This window comes from Callithrix jacchus, chromosome 14, assembly GCF_049354715.1.
Source record: "Callithrix jacchus isolate 240 chromosome 14, calJac240_pri, whole genome shotgun sequence".
Taxonomy (NCBI): domain Eukaryota; kingdom Metazoa; phylum Chordata; class Mammalia; order Primates; family Cebidae; genus Callithrix; species Callithrix jacchus.
In genome coordinates, this window is record NC_133515.1 from 82,550,653 (window position 1) to 82,568,129 (window position 17,477).

Genomic DNA, 17,477 nt, shown 5'->3' on the forward strand with positions numbered 1-17,477 from the left:
ATGTATGTACTGTAATATTTTATAAAAGAAAATAATCTAATCTGATAAATCAAATTAATGATCTGATTATTAAATTATACATCAAATTAGATTATTTGTATTAAAAATTTTGCCTTCTAAAGTTAAAAGTATATTTCAAAATATTTTTACATGTCTAAGCCAACACCTACTTAAAACATAATTTACCATTCTGGACTTGCTGGAATTTTTGTTATGTGCAGCAAGATTGACTGCTGGGGGATCAATGACTGAGCCTGGGAAAAGCTGTGCAAGTTCGGCATTAATCACAACGGAAACTGCTTCATTGGGTGGAGTGAGTGGTGGAGTCATAAAAAGAGGTGTTGTTTTTGGAGTGGGTGGAATAACATCAGATGGATGAATGAAGAATCCAGGGGCAGCCACTGGGTTGGAAGACACAGAGTTGTGAACAGGACCTACTGCTGACGCTGCTGCAGCTGCTGCAGCTGTTGTCTGATGTAACTTGGCTTCCAGCTTTGCTTTCTGCAAAAGAAGTAAAAGCAACATATATAGACTAATCCTCCCTACCTAAATTTTGGTGGAATACCACATGGGCATATATTATGAAGATAAACATGATTAAATTGATCATACTTAAAGATGAAATTAAATCAAAATTGGACTCCATATAAATAGATCATTGTTTGCCATATACACTTCTTTAAATATTTAACACAAAATTTCCTGTGCATTTGGGAACTAGGAATCTTTCAAAGTAGCGGTGAAAAGGAAGCAGAACAATTAAATGTAAATAAGGAAACAAAATTCTGCTCAAAACAAAATACTATCAGGAGGTGAACTCTCATGTTGACTAAGGTAATACAATCTGTCACCTGGAATTGCCACACATTTCATTTAAACAAGCAGTCCTCAATCTTTTTTACACCATGGACCAGTTTCATGGAAGACAATTTTTCCATGGATGCATGGAGATGTGGCAGGGGTGCAGGGGACTGGTTTCCAGATGAAACTGCTTCACCTCAGATCATCAGGCATTAGACTCTCAAAAGCAATCTGCAACCTAGATACCTCACATGCACTGTTCACAATAAGGTTCATACTCCTATGAGAATCAAATGCCCTTGCTGATGTAAAAGGAGAGGGAGATCAGGTGGTAATGGTCAATTGCCCGCCGCTCACATCCTGCTGCACGGCCCAGTTCCTAAAAGGCCACTGACTGATACTGATCTGTGGCCCGGCAATTGGGAACTCTGAATTTAGGCCACAATGAAATTTATAAAACATCTGTCATTATTAGTGAATTTTAAGTCACAGTACTTTAATTGTTCTTTAAAATGTTTTAGGTACTATACTCCATGTAAATAGTAACTAGTAACTGTACATACTATTTGACCAAGTGTTTAGAAAATGGATTTACTTCAAGATTATACCAAAAATATCAATCATAATTCCTCAAATATATACGAAATAAGATATATTCATACAATTTTAACAAATTTAAATATAACAAAGAATTTACCTCAATTTTTGTTGAAAATGATTAGCTCAGATTGGTCAACCTACTTTTCTTTATGAAAAGAACAGTCATTTTTAAAGTACTTTTTCAGCTTTTGAAGTTTAGAGACAGCATGAACAAAGAGCCAAATAGTCTCCAACCTGTTGCTGAAGCTTCAAAAGCTGCTGCTGTTTCTCTTGCAGCACCTGCAGCTGTTGCTCGGCTGAAGCCATTGCATGAGAGAGAGACTGCAAAGCTACCTGGGCTGCTGAACTCAGGGCTGTCGAGGCTTCCCCAACTGTCCCAGATGATAGTCCACCTACTGCAGGAGTAACCCCGAAGGAACTCACTGGCATAAGACAAGGGGAAAAAACAAAAACAAAAAAACACCAGGATGAAGAAAAAGTTAAAGAGAAAACATTTACAAATATTTTGACACTATTTTGATGCTAAAACTATAGTTAATTTTCATTCTAAAAAAGAAATCTGGAAAGTATAAATAAGGAAACATTAATGGTAAAATTAAGTATACTGATAATACTAGTAGGAAATTCAGGAGATACTTTTATTTATATATATTTTTTGGAGACAGGGTCTCACTCTGTTGCTCGGGCTGAAGTGCAGTGGCACAATCTTGGTTCACTGCAACCTCCACCTTTGGGTCCAAGAGATGATCGTGCCTCAGCCTCCTGAGTAGCTGGAATTACAGGCGTGCACCACCATGCTTGGCTAATTTTTGTTTAGTAGAGCTGAGGTATCGCCATATTGGCCAGGCTGCTCTGAAACTTCTGGCCTCAAGTGATCCACTAGCCTCAGGCTCCGAAAGTGCTGGGATTACAGGTGTGAACCACCATGCTCAGCCCAGAAATGAGGAATAATTTCTTAAAGCAAAGAAAAATCAGAGACAGTATACTATTGATTTTGCAAATATTTTTGTTATAGTAGAGGAATCATTAAAAATGAGAGTAATCTTATTATACAATTTGAGCATAAGAAATAACAACACACCCTATTTCACCCGCCAAAAAGCACTCAAAAAACCCTTCAAATATAAGATCTTCATTTTAAAAGAGATGAAGATGATAATTCCTCATTGTATAGCACATCCCAAACAGAGACAAGGCCTGCACAGAATACAAAAAGCAGTATTTCCCACTATAAGCCACCCAAAACACCGAAATGGAGACAGACATATCCAACACACAGTAAAACTAGCATACACTTCTTACCCATAAACATTTTCAGTAATAAAGTCTCTATGAAACCCTACAAGAGATTTCTTTGATTTTCCATTTCACTGTTATTCAAACAACATTATAAATCATTCTTTCTGCATTATTTTCCAAATCTTTGGGAAATATCTTGGAAAAGCTGAGATTAAACTTCATTTCCCAACTTAATCCAATATGTCAGCACAAAAGAAAAGTTAGGGGCCAAGTTAGTAACAACATAAATATTTATAACAGGCCTTTACTACAAAATTATACATTGCGGAAAAATATAACTTCTGTAAGAATAGCAAATATTTAGTATGTATTACCATGTGGTACTGTTTTAAAGAATAACTACAATTCACTTTATGATCAACTCTATGGGCCAGGCATCATGATTCCCTTTTTTTGCTGATTAAGTATGGAAGGCTCAGAGAAATTACCCGGTAAACTCACAGTAATAGAACTAGGATCAGAACCAAAGCATACGTGAAGCCAAAGCTAACAAAGGGCACAATGTTAAGCATGGAAGTTATATCAACTTATTTAATCTCGGCAAAAGCAAAGTATTTAGTACTAACTAGGCTTTTTAAAGTTTTTGTTGCTATTACTATATGTATGAGGTACTAAAATAATCTCATTTTCTACATAATGAAAGTAAACCTGAGGGAAGTAATTTGCTCATAGAAAGTGGCTAAAGGGGAAAATCCAGGCAATCTAACAATCTTTTTAAAATCAAACAAAGGTTATATTCTGCCAGAATTCTAATAACAAAAGCTAAGTTAAAATAAACATACCAATAACAAAAACTGTACATATACTCTTATGATTAAATTTCCTTATGTAAAAAACAAAACCACTACTAATTACAGTGCAGTTATACTGTGCCCTTCATTTAACCTATACACCAATTCAACATTACAAGCTTGGTCAAAGAAAGAGCAATTGGCTGGGCACGGTGGCTCATTCCAGTAATGCCAGCACTTTGGGAGGCCAAGGTGGGCAAATCACTTGAGGTCAGGAGTTCTAGACCAGCCTGGTCTATATGGCGAGACGCCATCTCTACTAAACACACACACAAATTAGTTAGGCATGCTGGCACATGCCTGTCAGCCCAGATAGGAGGCTGCAGATACTCAGAAGGCTGAGGCATGAGAAGCACTTGAACTCAGGAGGTGGAGGCTGCATTGAGTCGTGACCTTTCACTGCATTCCAACCTGGGGGATGAAGTGAGACTCTCTCCACAAAAAAAGGGGAGAGGTGGAGAGGGGAGGGGCAATCACACCTCATAGAACATTTATAGTCCCAAAATAAAAATTCATTTGCTCCTTCAAGTGCTCCACACCCAACAACTATTAATTCTAACAGTCAAGGGAAAATTGTTAGACTTTAGCACTAAAGCATTCATATCATGCTTGTATTTTGGGGTAATACATGAGGTATTTAATACTATAAACATTTACACTTAACTGATTTTAAAATCTAATACCCAAATAATACAGGGAAAACTAACTGAATCACTACAAACAGAAGAGGTAAATAATCCAAGGAAAAACAAGCCATCCTGATACTATAGAACTAATCAAAAATCTTTTGCACAATCCGGGTTTTCAATATCCTTTTCTATATTTATACTACAAATGGCCTCAAAAACTCTAGTCATAAAAAAATATAGGGCCAGGCCAGGCACAGTGGCTCATACCTGTAATCCCAGCACTTTGAGAGGCCGAGGCAAGCAGATCACCTGAAGTCAGGAGTTCAAGACCAGCCTGGCCAACATGGCAAAACCCCATCTCTACTAAAAATACAAAAATCAGCCAGGTAGGGTAGTGGGCTCCTGTAATCCAGCTACTTGGGAGGTTGAAGCGGGAAAATCGCTCGAACCCGGGAGGTGGAGGTTGTGGTGAGCCGACATTGCGTGACTGCACTACAGTCTGGGCAACAAGAGTATGATATTCCATCTCAAAAATAGATAGATATAAACATATAGGTCTATAGATAAGTAAATAGATATAGATGTGAGAACAAGACAAAAATGACCACTATTACCATTTTATTCAACAACATATAGGAAGACCTAGGAAGCACAAAATAACAGAAAGATAAAACAACAATATAATTAGAAAGAAAAAGTAAAGCTATCAATAGATGACATGATTGCAACACATTAAAAATTCTCTAAGAATCTACGAACTATTTACAAACTACTTTTTTAATAATATAGCACTGTCACCAGATGTGACAGTAATACGTACAAATCAGTTATAGTTTTATACACAAAAAACAAGTGAATGGAATGTAAGATTCAGAGGAAGATCACTTATAACAACATAACAACTAAATATATAGGTAAAAAGATGTAAAACTATGCTGAAAACTACAAAGCATAAAGAAATCAAAAACTTAAATACACTATAGAATATACACCTCAGTTTGTATTCTGCATTTAAGAAGAGAAACACACACACACACACACACACACACACACAGAGAGAGAGAGAGAGAGAGAGAGAGAGAGAGAGAGAGAGAGAGAGAGAGAGAGACGTTAAAGCATTTAAAAGCTCAATATTAAGATGCCAATTGTCCTAAACTGACTTTCATACAGGCCCTAACTTTTAAAAACAATCATTTTATACAGAAACTGACAAACTAAATCTAAAATTCAAACAGAAATATGAAAGACCTAGAATAGCAAAGACAATCTTTAAGAAAAATAATATTCACAGGTTGTACTCACAGGTAGGTACACACCCAAGAGAACTGAAAACACACACTGACCCAAAAAAAAAAAAATCTTATACAAAACTGTTCACAGCAGCATTAGACATAATAGCCAAAAAGAAAAAATCAACTAAAATGTTCACCCAGAGATGAATGCCTCAACAAAATGGAATATTTTGCCAGAAAAAGTACTAGTACTGACACAGGCTAAACAGATGAAACTTGAAAGTATTATGCTAGGTAGTCACACAAAAAAGGACATATTCTACGAGTCCATTTATATGCAATATCCATGGTAGGCAAATATAGATACAGAAAGCTGACTACTCGTTGCCAGGAGACTGTATGGGTTGGGGAAGAAGTGGAGAAAACACTAGTAGATGAGGAGTTTGTTTCTGTAGTGATGGAAATGTTCTAGAATTAGACAATGGTAATAACTGCATAACACCACGCACTTTTTTTATTTTTAAATAATTTAGAAAATCAATTTTTAGGTAGATTTTTAAAATCTACCTAAAAAATGACCAATGAAACAGAAACAGACCTATACATACATGAGATGCTTACTAGAGGTAACATTGCAGTAAAGTGGGAGAAGGGTAGTTTTCCCATAAATGATTAGATACCAGATGATAGAATATTTAAAAAGATGGATTAGAAGAAAATATCCACAATTAAAACAATTGAAAATTCTATCAGTTATGATCATGAGGAGATATAATGTATATAAAAATGAAGAGTCAAAAAGAGAGGAAAGGCTGGGTGAAGAAGTTCACATCTGTAATCCCAGCACTTTGGGAGGCCAAGGCAGACAGATCATCTGAGAGGTCAGGAGTTTGAGACCAGTCTGACCAACATGGTAAAACCCCATCTCTATTAAAAATACAAAAATTGGAATGGCATGGTGGCTCACGCCTGCAATCCCAGCACTTTGAGAGGCCAAGATGGGCAGATCACGAGGTAATGAGATCAAGACCATGCTGGCCAACGTGGTGAAACCCCATCTCTACTAAAAATACAAAAATTAGCTGGGTGTAGTGGCACACACCTGTAGTCCCAGCTACTCAGGAGGCTGAAGCACGAAAATCGGTTGAACCCGGGAGGCAGAGGTTGCAGTGAGCCAAGATCGCACCATTACACTCCAGTACTTCAGGCTGGGCGACAGAGTAAGACTCTGTCTCCAAAGAGTAAATAAATAAATATATAAAAATCAGCTGGGCTTGGTGGTGCATGCCCGTAATCCCAGCTACTCAGGAGGCTGACAGGATAATCCCAGCTACTGGGGAGGCGTGAGTTGAAGTGACACAAGATCGCACCACTGCACTCCAGCCTGGGCAACATATCAAGACTCTGTCAAAAAAAAAAAAAAGAGAGAGAGAGAAGATAAAATAGAGCAGAAACAATATTTAAAGAGGTAATGGCTATTTCTCTAAAGCTTTGGAAGATACCAGCTAAAACTTCAGGGAGATATCAACTAAAGATTCAAGAAGTCCTATCAATCTAAAGCAGAATAAACACAAATGAAACCACATGTAGGAACATCACACAAAAATTCTGAAAGCAAAAAAGAAAAGGGCAACTTCAGAAAGTTTGAGAAATGACCTTTCAAAGCAGTAAGACTGACAGATGACTTCTAACGAATACCATGTAAGCTAAAAGACAAGGAAAGATTACCTTTAAATCACTAGTAAAAATAACTAGTAACTTAGAATCCCTATCAAAGTCTCCATTATATTAAGTTTAATCATATATTGAAAATCAGATGACACCACAAAACTGATTGTTAATTTAATTGACTACAACACTGTTTTCACAATAAATTAGAATTAATTTAAGTGAGTATGATAAAAATGGCATTGGTTATTAGATCTGCTTTAAAGTATTTTGGCAAAGAAAAAAATAGACAAATGTGAAAAACTAATAATGATATTGGAATTCAGATAATGACTACCCTGCTTGTTCATTAGATTATTCATAAAACTTTGAACTTTTTCTCAAAAAACGTAAATGAATGTGTTATCAGTACCTAAGAATAAACGAAGATCTTAAGAGTATTTTTTAGACCTAAGAAAAAGCATACCAGATAAAAGCTCAACAACAAAGGAATAAAAAGCAATAAAAATGAAATTATGAGGTAAATCCAAGTGAATACTGAATATAAAAAATTATACTAATGTATTATGGGAATTAATATATACTTCTGGAATCAAGAGTATATATTGTGATTCAAAAATATAATTACTAAAAGAAAGGTTCAGGAAAAAAATGGAAAAATTGAGCAATAAAAAATATAATCAATCCTAAAAACAGAAAATGAGGAAAAAGAAATATGTAACCAACCATCAGGACAATGAGAAATCGAACAGTACACATAAAAAATCATGGCAGACTTAAACAGAAATATATCACTAATTACATTAAATGTAACTGAACTAAATTCACCCACTGAAAGACAAAAATACCAGGCTGAATTTTTACTAAATTCAACTACGTGCCACTTACAAAAAGTATATCTAAAACATAAGGAAAACTGAAAAGTTGAGAGTAAAAAGATGGGAAAACATATACCATACAACAGCAGCCAAAGAAGGCTAGTGTTAGCTAAGTAAACATCAGACAAGGTAAATACTAGGAGAAAAAGCAAACTTAAGATAAAAAGGTAACTCAAACCAAGTGCAGTGGTATATGCCTGCAATTCCAGTTACTTGCAGGACAGAGGCAGGAGGATCACTCGAGCCCAAGACCAGCCTGGGCCACATAGCAAAACTCCATCTCAAAAAAGAATGATAAAAAATAATTCAAAATTATCAAAGAATTCCCAAGAAAGACACAACCATTCTAAATTTATATGATGGTCTCGAAATGTATAAAAATCGATGACAAAAAATAAATCTACAGTTTTTTAACATAGTGGCCTCATTAAAAAAAAAAAAAAACAGGTAAAATAACCAATAAAGATAGAGAATTTGAAGAACACAATTAGCAAACCTGACCGAAAGGATATATAGAGAACACTTCACCAACAAGTGCAGAGTTAACATTATTAAGTATGCATGGAACATTTATAGAATTTGACCCTCTACAATCCTCAACAAATTTTTCAAAATCAATAATCTACATATTTGACTCCACAGCAATTTAAATAGAAACCAATAGCAGATTACTCACTTACTGAAGCTGAATATATGAATACCCTATGAAGCAGTGAATCAACTTCCACATTAATATTCAAGACAAAAGTATGACCAACAGTTCTATTATGTCCACAATGAAACAACTCAAATGTCTACCACTGGTATAAAAACCAATAGTGTGTCTACAAAGTTTGTTTTATTTGGACAACAGAATCCTAAACACCAATGAAAAAGAACCAACTGTCTATATGCAATGATACAGATTAATATCCTAATTGTAGGATTCAAAAGAAGGCAGACCAAATATACATACATGTGTAATTTTATGTTATACAGACCGTCCTCAACCACTGTTCAGAAATGCATCATTAAGTGGTTATTCAAAGAAATACACAAAAACCAAGAAGCAATTACTATAAAAGGATGATGTTTACCTTTTGGAGAAAATGAAGAATAAATGGTAGTGGTCATGAAGACACCTTTTGGGGTACTGGAAATGTTCTTTCTTTACTTATCAGTTGTCACACAAACAATGTGTATCATAATAAACTACTGAGCTATGCAATTATTTTCTGCACTTTTCTGCATAGGTATTTTATTTCATAATATTAGTATGTTTCAAAAAAATAAACAGGAAGATGAAAGACTATAATCATCTTTCATCTCCTTATAATCAATCACTAGTCAGCACTTTGCCTTAACATTTAATAGAAATCTCTCTGTAGGTAATAGTTTCATTTTGGGTGAAATAGAGAAATGATGGCATGTATATACACAGACTGTAAGAATAAAAAACTGATTCCACTGCTTGCTTTGCATGGGGAGAAATGGGTAGGGAGTGTGAAGAAATACTTTTTCAAACCTAATCTTTTATCTTTTAAAAATTACATGCCTTGGGCCAGGTTCAGTGGCGCAAGCCTGTAATCCCAGCACTTTGGGAGACTGAGGCAGGTAGATCACGAGGTCAGGAGTTCAAGACCAGCCTGCCCAAGAAGGTAAAACACCGTCTCTACTAAAAATATAAGAAATTAGCCGGGCATGGTGGTGGGAGCCTGTAATTCCAGCTACTCAAGAGGCTGAGGCAGAGAACTGCTTCAACCCAGGAGGCAGAGGTTGCAGTGAGCTGAGATTGTGCCATTGCACTCCGTCTGGGTGACAGAGCAAGACTCCATCTCAAAAAAAAAAAAATTTATGTGCCTTCTGGGTAGGGCACAGTGGCTCATGCCTGTAATCCCAGCACTTTGGGAGGCCAAGGCGGGCAGATCACAAGGTTAGGAGTTCGAGACCAGTCTTACCAAAATGGCAAACCCCATCTCTACTAAAAATACAAAAATAAATTAGCCAGGCATGGTGGCAAGTGCCTGTAATCCCAGCTACTTGGGAGGCTGAGGCAAGAGAATCACTTGGACTTTGGAGGTAGAGGTTGCAGTGAGCCCATATTGCGCAGCACACAGGACACAACAAGAGCAAAAACAAACAAACGAACATAATAAACAATTATGTGTCTTCTAAAAGCATTACTTATTCAAAAACATGCATTTTCTTAAAATAAAATAAAAGTCCAGGATACCTAATTTCTTTTTTTTTTTTAATTTGAGAAGGAGTCTCACTCTGTGACCGAGGCTATAGTGCAGTGGCACAATCTCCACTCACTACAACCTTTACCACCCGAATTCAAGCAATTCTCCTGCCTCAGCCTCCCGAGTAGCTAGGACTACAGGTTCCCACCACTATACCCAGCTATAATTTTTGCATTTTTAGTAGAGATGGGGTTTCGCCATGTTTACCAGGCTGGTCTCAAACCAGGATACTTAATTTCAAGAAAGTCTCACGAAAGGGCCTGATCTATAACCAAATAATTTTCTGAAAGTTCAAATTTTTTGTCATGGCACGTTTCTATTCTAGCATAAATGTAAAAGTTTCTACAAAATGACTATAATTGTCCAAGAAAACAAATACAAATTAATTTTGAACTTTCTAGAATCTCCATATGAAAGAAATATTAGATTTTTATTTAAAAAGCTCATATTTAACTACACAAAATATGAATTTCACTTTAGTAGTTACTTCCACAATTGGATATATAAGGCAATTCCTAAAGACACTAAAATAAAGAACTGATAAATTCCTTTTAAAACTTCTTGCTATTCTGGAATCAGGTGCTAAGATTAAATTTTGCATGACTTCTCTAGCAAACCGTTTTTGCTTTTTGTTAAAATGTTGAGGAGACTAAGGTAGTACCCAATTCCACAAAACCACCAACAGAAGAATCACATCATGACAATATTCAAACCCTTCAATGACTAATATATACAGAAAATCATAAACCAATCTTCTTAATTGAAATACTTCAATTATTTCTGCTGCAATAGAAGTAACTGTAAATAACACCAATCTTCCTACATAAGGAGGAAAAAAAAAAAATAACAGAAAACAACAAAGAAAATAAACAAGTTTCCACTGATTGATGGTCAAAAACTTAATTTTTAAGTCAAGGTATTACTTAAAATTTAACACACCAAGAACATCACATATTCAACAAACCCAAATAGTGCCTCAAATATTCAAAGTTGTTTTAAACTAGTTGGAAAAAAAGTATTCCCTCTTTACTCATTTCAGCCTTCTCAAAAACATCATTCAGTAGTAGAAACATGTAGTATATTTTTACTCTTCCTTTTATTTTCATCATACCTGATATTTTTCTAATTAAAACCATTTCTGAAAGTGCATACATATAAAAACAAATGATTTAAAACTGTTCTAAGCGGGTACAGGGGAAGAAAACCCATGAATTGACTTGGAAAAGAAAATAAACGATTTGTATTTCCCCAAAATGTCCCTGCCACAAATAAATTTCCACTTAATAGCAATGAACTTCCATAATTAAAACTGATGTTTAAATACTTAAATACCATTTTATTACTGCAAAAAGTATATAATAAAAGAAGGTATATACCAGTAAACGTACTTGCATCATCCCTTTCTATTCTGGTTCCATCACTAGTTGACACACAAGTGAAGTGCAGGGGTTCAACTTCCAAAAGTCCAGTGAGAGATGTGAAACTACCCTCTGCAGCTGTGCAACTACTGACCTTTCCATTTCCTAATGGCAAAAGACAAGTTTTATAATATGTGAAGATAATTTTTAAAAAGCAATAGTAATAACAATAATTATAGCTGCAATTTCAATTTTAATTAGAACATGCAAATGCATAACTCTTACACAGTGTTTGAATCATGGGCATGGTATTAAAAAAGCTGACAAAACAGCAAACACCAGTTTCCCTGCTACAAAAGCAGATCTGCATTAAAGCAACTTGGTAGCCCTTCACATTAATAGAAACATGAGTGGTAGTTTCCTATTAACATGAAACCTATATTCAGTAACAAGTGATTTGAATATCAAATGGAGGAAAAAAGTAGTAAATCAGCTACACACACTAGCTATCACCTTATCTGTTGGGTATATGTAAAATCAGATTATGTCAACTGCATAAACGTAAGACACAAAACAAAAAACGAAGATTTAAAAATATTAACAAGATCTATCTATATAGTCCCTTGTATTTTGTTCATATTATCAGTTTTATACAATGAAGCATACTACTTCATCACCGTAAAAATACTTTAAGCTAACATAAGTAGTTTTTAAAAGAAAAAGCTATGTAGCCACTACTATACGACAAAACCACAGCAAGAAGACTAGAGGGGAGAACACAAATGAATTTATAGTGACTGTGTATGTAGTTTGGGAGGGCAAGGATTATATTCACTTATTTCCCATATTTTTGGAATTAGCACTCATTTAAACATAATTCTTTGAAAGACAAAGCAAAACAGAATTCACAGATAAAAAAGAATGGGGAGATTTAAAAACTGTCATTAACAGCTGAAGGACTATCAAATACAAGCATAAACTGTCATAACCTTGTTTTCCAATGTCTCATAGGGGGTCAGCAAAGGACCTGACACATGGTCAAAAAATGTTTATCACACACTTACTACAAGACTTAGGAGACAGAAGAGTAAAAGGATAGGTTTCAGTCCTCATGAAGATCATATTGTATGTTACTGGTTATTAGGAATTAAACGATGTAACTTTTTTTTTAAGCTGCAAGGTTTTACCTAAGAGAAATTTAAAGGACTAATCAGTCAAGGTGCAATCAATTCTAAGTCATGGGGTAATAAAATGCTTCCCTGATAAAATGAGGAGATTCACGGGAAGAATAAGAGTTCTATACATTTGTTCCCTTGAAGTGGGAGAAAAGACATGCAGAAAGAACATGAGTGAAATCCCCATAGTGAAGAAACATGGCACATTTAAGGAACTGAAAAAACAATATGGCTAGAGAAACAGTTCTCAATTCTAAGATCCCTCTGCATATTTTTTAAAATATTAAGAACCCTGAAGAGCTTTTGTTTCCATTGTTTTACTAGTATTTACCATAGTAGGTATTTTAAGATGTTTAATTAAAATATCGATTCATTTAATAATAAACCCATGAAATGTTAAAATGTCATAATTTGATAATAAGTAACTGTTTTCGAAAGCAAAAATAATTAAATTTAAAAAGTGACAATGTTTTACCTATTTAAAAATCACTTTAAAATGTGGAGTATCAGAGGATGGCTGGATTCTCTTACCTGACTCTGCATTCAATGTGTTCCAGTATGTTGTTTTAGGTGAAAAAATCTGGCCCAAATATTATGTAGTTGGAAAAAGAATATTTTAACATACTTGCATATTCAAAAACTTGACAAGTGGTTTTTTTTTTGTTTTTTTTTTTGAGACAGAGTCTCGCCCTGTCCCCGCGCTGGAGCCCAGTGGTGCAATCTCGGCTTGCTGCAACCTCCGCCTCCCGCGTTCAAGTGATTCTTCTGCCTCAGCCTCCTGAGTAGCTGGGACTACAGGTGTGCCACCACGCCTAGCTAATTTTTCTATTTTTAGTAGAGACAAGGTTTCACCATCTTTTGACCTTGTGATCCGCTTGCCTCAGCTTTCCAAAGTGCTAGGATTACAAGTGTGAGCCGCCATGCCCAGTGATGAGTGGTAATTTCTTAAAGATTACAATGTGGTATCTGAAATCTTATCAGTGAACTTCTCAAACTCTGTTACATTAAGATCAACTGATATATCTTTTACTTTTAAGAAATTTTACCCATACATAATGGTGAAACATCATGCATTTATCATTCAGAAAATATTGGTTCACCACTGTATACAAATATTCCAAATACTGACACATTTCATTATCCAATATTGTAAAATTACACTCTCTAATGATAGATCCCATCAGAAAAGTCTACGTATCAGGAAGCTATCAAGCTCACTATGGTAAAGATGCTTCTCACTCATTTCTCAAAAAACAACTGCCAAATAATACAATGTAAATGAGCGTAGTTTGTCTGCCAGTCATTACTGCAAATAAAAACGGCATTTCAAGAAAGAAGCAACTAGTTCAGCTTGTAACTCAATTGCACATTTCCAGGAAACAAGCATGGTACTTTGTCATGCCATGGAAGTACTCTATGCATATCTCTCATTCATCTCAGAATAAAAGATGTGTATTCATGGGTTAAAAATTTAATAATTTTTACTGCATCAAGGACATTTTAAAATGACATTGATATTTTATTTCAAGTGCACAAATAACATCATGCTTTTTCACAATCAGTGCAAATGTCAACGAAGTCGAAAAGACAAATAACATCATTCTACTATCATGGAAATAGTTATGGCCATATATGTCCCCTTAATGATCTCAGTAACTGTTTGGCGGTCTATTGAACACACTCTGAGAATCACAGGGCCAAACGAGACTAAACAAGACAATGACACAAGATAAAATGGCAAGGAAAAGAGAGCCAAATCATATAGAATTTTATATCCTGTATTAGAAACTGCAAACTTCAGAAAATGGGAAGAAATGAAAAGTATTCTAAGGAGAAAGGTAAAGTATTTGAAAGATCACACACAATGCAATGTGAAGAAAGTACTAAAATGAGACAAAAACAAAGGTAGGAAGACCAGTGTGAAAGCTACTATTGTAGTCTGGGTTCAAGATGATTGTAACTTACACTGTAATCTTGTGATGATGGGAGGTAAGAAAATGAGAAAACTTAAAATACAGTCAGCTCTCTGTATTTGTGGGTCTGGCATCCATGGATTCAACTAACTACAGACGGAAAATATTCAGGGGGAAAAGTGAATGGCTGAGTCTGTACTGAACATGTGCAGCCTTTTTTTCTTGTCATTATTCCCTAAAAAGATAATATAACAACTACTCACATAGCATTAACATTGCATTAGGTATTATAAGTGATGTAAGAAAAGCACTATACCTTTTTTTTTAAGGGACTTGAATATTTACAGACTTTGTTTTCTGCAAGGAGTCCTGGCACTAATTTCCCATAGATAGAGAGGAACAAATGTATACACTGGTGAAAAAATAGATGCCATATGGCAATACCCTCAATGTGGATAAGAAAGATACAGGTATCAAGGATGACATTCACATTTCTGTCTTGTGCCACTGATGCCATTAACCACCAACCCCCTCAAAAAAAAAAAATGCTGTAGAGGGACTAATAATGAGGAATAACACGAGGAGACATTAATGTGGAGACATATCATGATTTCTAAATCCCTTATTCTGAGTCTTCTTTACTCAGTTGCAAACTTGACTACCTCAGAGCTCAGAATGAACCTTACAGAGTTTCCCTTAGACTTTCACCCTAACAAATTTAACTGCTTCTTTTGGTATACTGAAGGCATTCGTATCTCTAGTTCTAGGCTCTCCTCTTAGTTCCAAAAATGAACTGCAATGGCCTAATTGATCACTTGAATAGAAAAGACAGAAAATGGTAGGACAGCATAAGGCAATCAGAGCCTAAGTCATCAAATAGAGCAATAACAAATATATTCAAGGCAGCATAAGCAATTAAAAAGCAAGTGACAGACCAGTACGTATAGTATGATCTTTCATTAGAAACTGTATTAACGAACATGGGCCACAAACAAGTTTAAATAGCTAAACATCCAGTTAACAATAGTAACCTAAGAGTATAGAAAGGTTACAGCTGAGGCATTTTACAATTCATTTATATTTCTGTATTTGATTTCTTTATTTTGCTTTTTTCACACCTCCTAAGTTACTTTTCAACAAAATTAAATTTCTCTCTCAAAGTTTACTGAAATGTTATTACGTTAATCTGTCTGCAATTTTCTAATGCTTTGGTTTCCTAACAACACTTGGAATATGTGTAATTAGATGGAAGAAAAAAAATGGTCACTATTTTATCTAACAAAAATAAACAGCAAATTTTAGCACTTAAAAAGATTATACATCTTACTGAGGAGAGTACCCATAAAAAAAAAGAAAGAAAAAGATTATGCAAATAGTGTTATGCATACATCCAAAAAACATTCTTCAGAAAGTATAGAAGGATATATGTAATCAATACAAAGTTTACCTCAAAGTGATAGATGCAGAAAATTATCTTTTGTTTGTGCATCCTTACTTATTACAATAAGTATTTGTTACTAATTTATTTTAGAAATAAGAAATGTTTTTTAACTTTACAGAGACAGCAAAGGCACATCAAATAAAACCGAAAAGGCTACAACAAATAAATAAAATTTTAAAGAGTCTCTTATAAGCATTAAAATTACACTGAAATTAAATGAATAACAAAAACAAAAAATCAAAGTCACAACCCTTTCAAATATGACTTTAATATACTGGAATTTTCTGGAGGGGGAAAGACGAAGTTAAAACCTTCCAGCAAACATTTTAACGATTCAGATGTTAAGTTCTAAGGAATTTTAGTTTTCTAAATACAAACAAATACATAAATGACTATAATCTATTAAGTCAAATGGCAACTTAAATCCAAGATACAACATTCAGAATTTCCTTTAATAAAAGAAATCACTACCTGAAAGGACATCTGATAAATCAATTTCATCTGACTGGACACCAATGCTGCTGTTATAAACATTTTTACAAGAAGAGCCACTCATCTCCAGATCAAAGAGGACTGGATCAAATGGTGAGCTATATAATCCATATCTGAAAAATAAAATAATGCGTTAACAATTTTCCTTTTAGTTATCTAATTAACGAATTACCTATTTACTTAGTTTTAAAAGCAGTCTGACTAACAGGGCAGAGGTAGATGCTGACTAGATCTGACCCATCAAATTCAGTGAACTTCAACTATGTTCCCAGAAATCTATACTCTAAAAGACACTGTCCAGACACTCAACAAATGTGATTCCAATAAACTGGCAACTAAGGTACTAAGACTGCCACCTGCAGACTGAAGCAAGGGGCATTAGGCACCATTCTCTCCCCTCAATCATTATGACATAGCCTCAAGTATAAAGGTTATGAGTAAAATGTCATCAAAATCAAAACATCTAATCTAGAAAATTATAAAATCACTGCTCTAAATGGAGGAATTCCCTACTTCAAACATACACAATCAGGCAAGAACTGAAATCCAACCTTTTACTATTGCTTAATTCATCATGTTAAAAGTTTTGAAATGTTAAGTCGTAGTCAGAATAACACTAGTAATGGGACAATAAGTGATTCATGTAATTACACCTATAAAATGCATAGAGAAACAGACACATCACATTCTTCTTCCATTAGCAGAGAATATGACTATTCAGTATTAAATAAAATTAGCACTCTGGATAACCATCATAAGGATTTATCAAACTGTTAAAGACACATCATAGTAATTTCTCAGAGTAATTTCTGAAAAACACAGAAGAAAATAAAACCTCATGCTATTATCATGTGGAAAAAGGTAAAAGTATAAACTAAACATATTTGTAAGAAAAATACTGTTTTCAGCATATATATTAAATAACAATTCTCTGCAAAGGTGTGATCATACTCAGAGACGAGTATTATTAGTCATTAG

The 17,477-nt window shown here is 34.7% G+C and overlaps 1 protein-coding gene across 50 annotated transcripts in view; it reads right to left on the reverse strand.

The window, feature by feature from the left end:
• Positions 1–17,477, reverse strand: part of BIRC6 (baculoviral IAP repeat containing 6) — a 250,707-nt gene that overhangs the window by 137,754 nt on the left and 95,476 nt on the right. For 17 of the 50 annotated variants that reach the window (XR_013526681.1, XR_013526680.1, XM_078349541.1 and 14 more), the window contains 4 exons: positions 16,479–16,612; positions 11,509–11,643; positions 1,636–1,823; positions 187–501 (listed from right to left, as the gene is read on the reverse strand). Coding sequence is in view for 45 of the 50 variants with exons in the window: in XM_078349541.1 (XP_078205667.1) it covers positions 187–501; positions 1,636–1,823; positions 11,509–11,643; positions 16,479–16,612 (772 nt within the window). In the remaining 5 variants the exon portion in view is untranslated. Of the gene's footprint in view, positions 1–186; positions 502–1,635; positions 1,824–11,496; positions 11,644–16,478; positions 16,613–17,477 lie in introns of all 50 variants that reach the window. The other 33 variants (XR_013526682.1, XR_013526679.1, XR_013526678.1 and 30 more) reach the window with 3 other exon arrangements.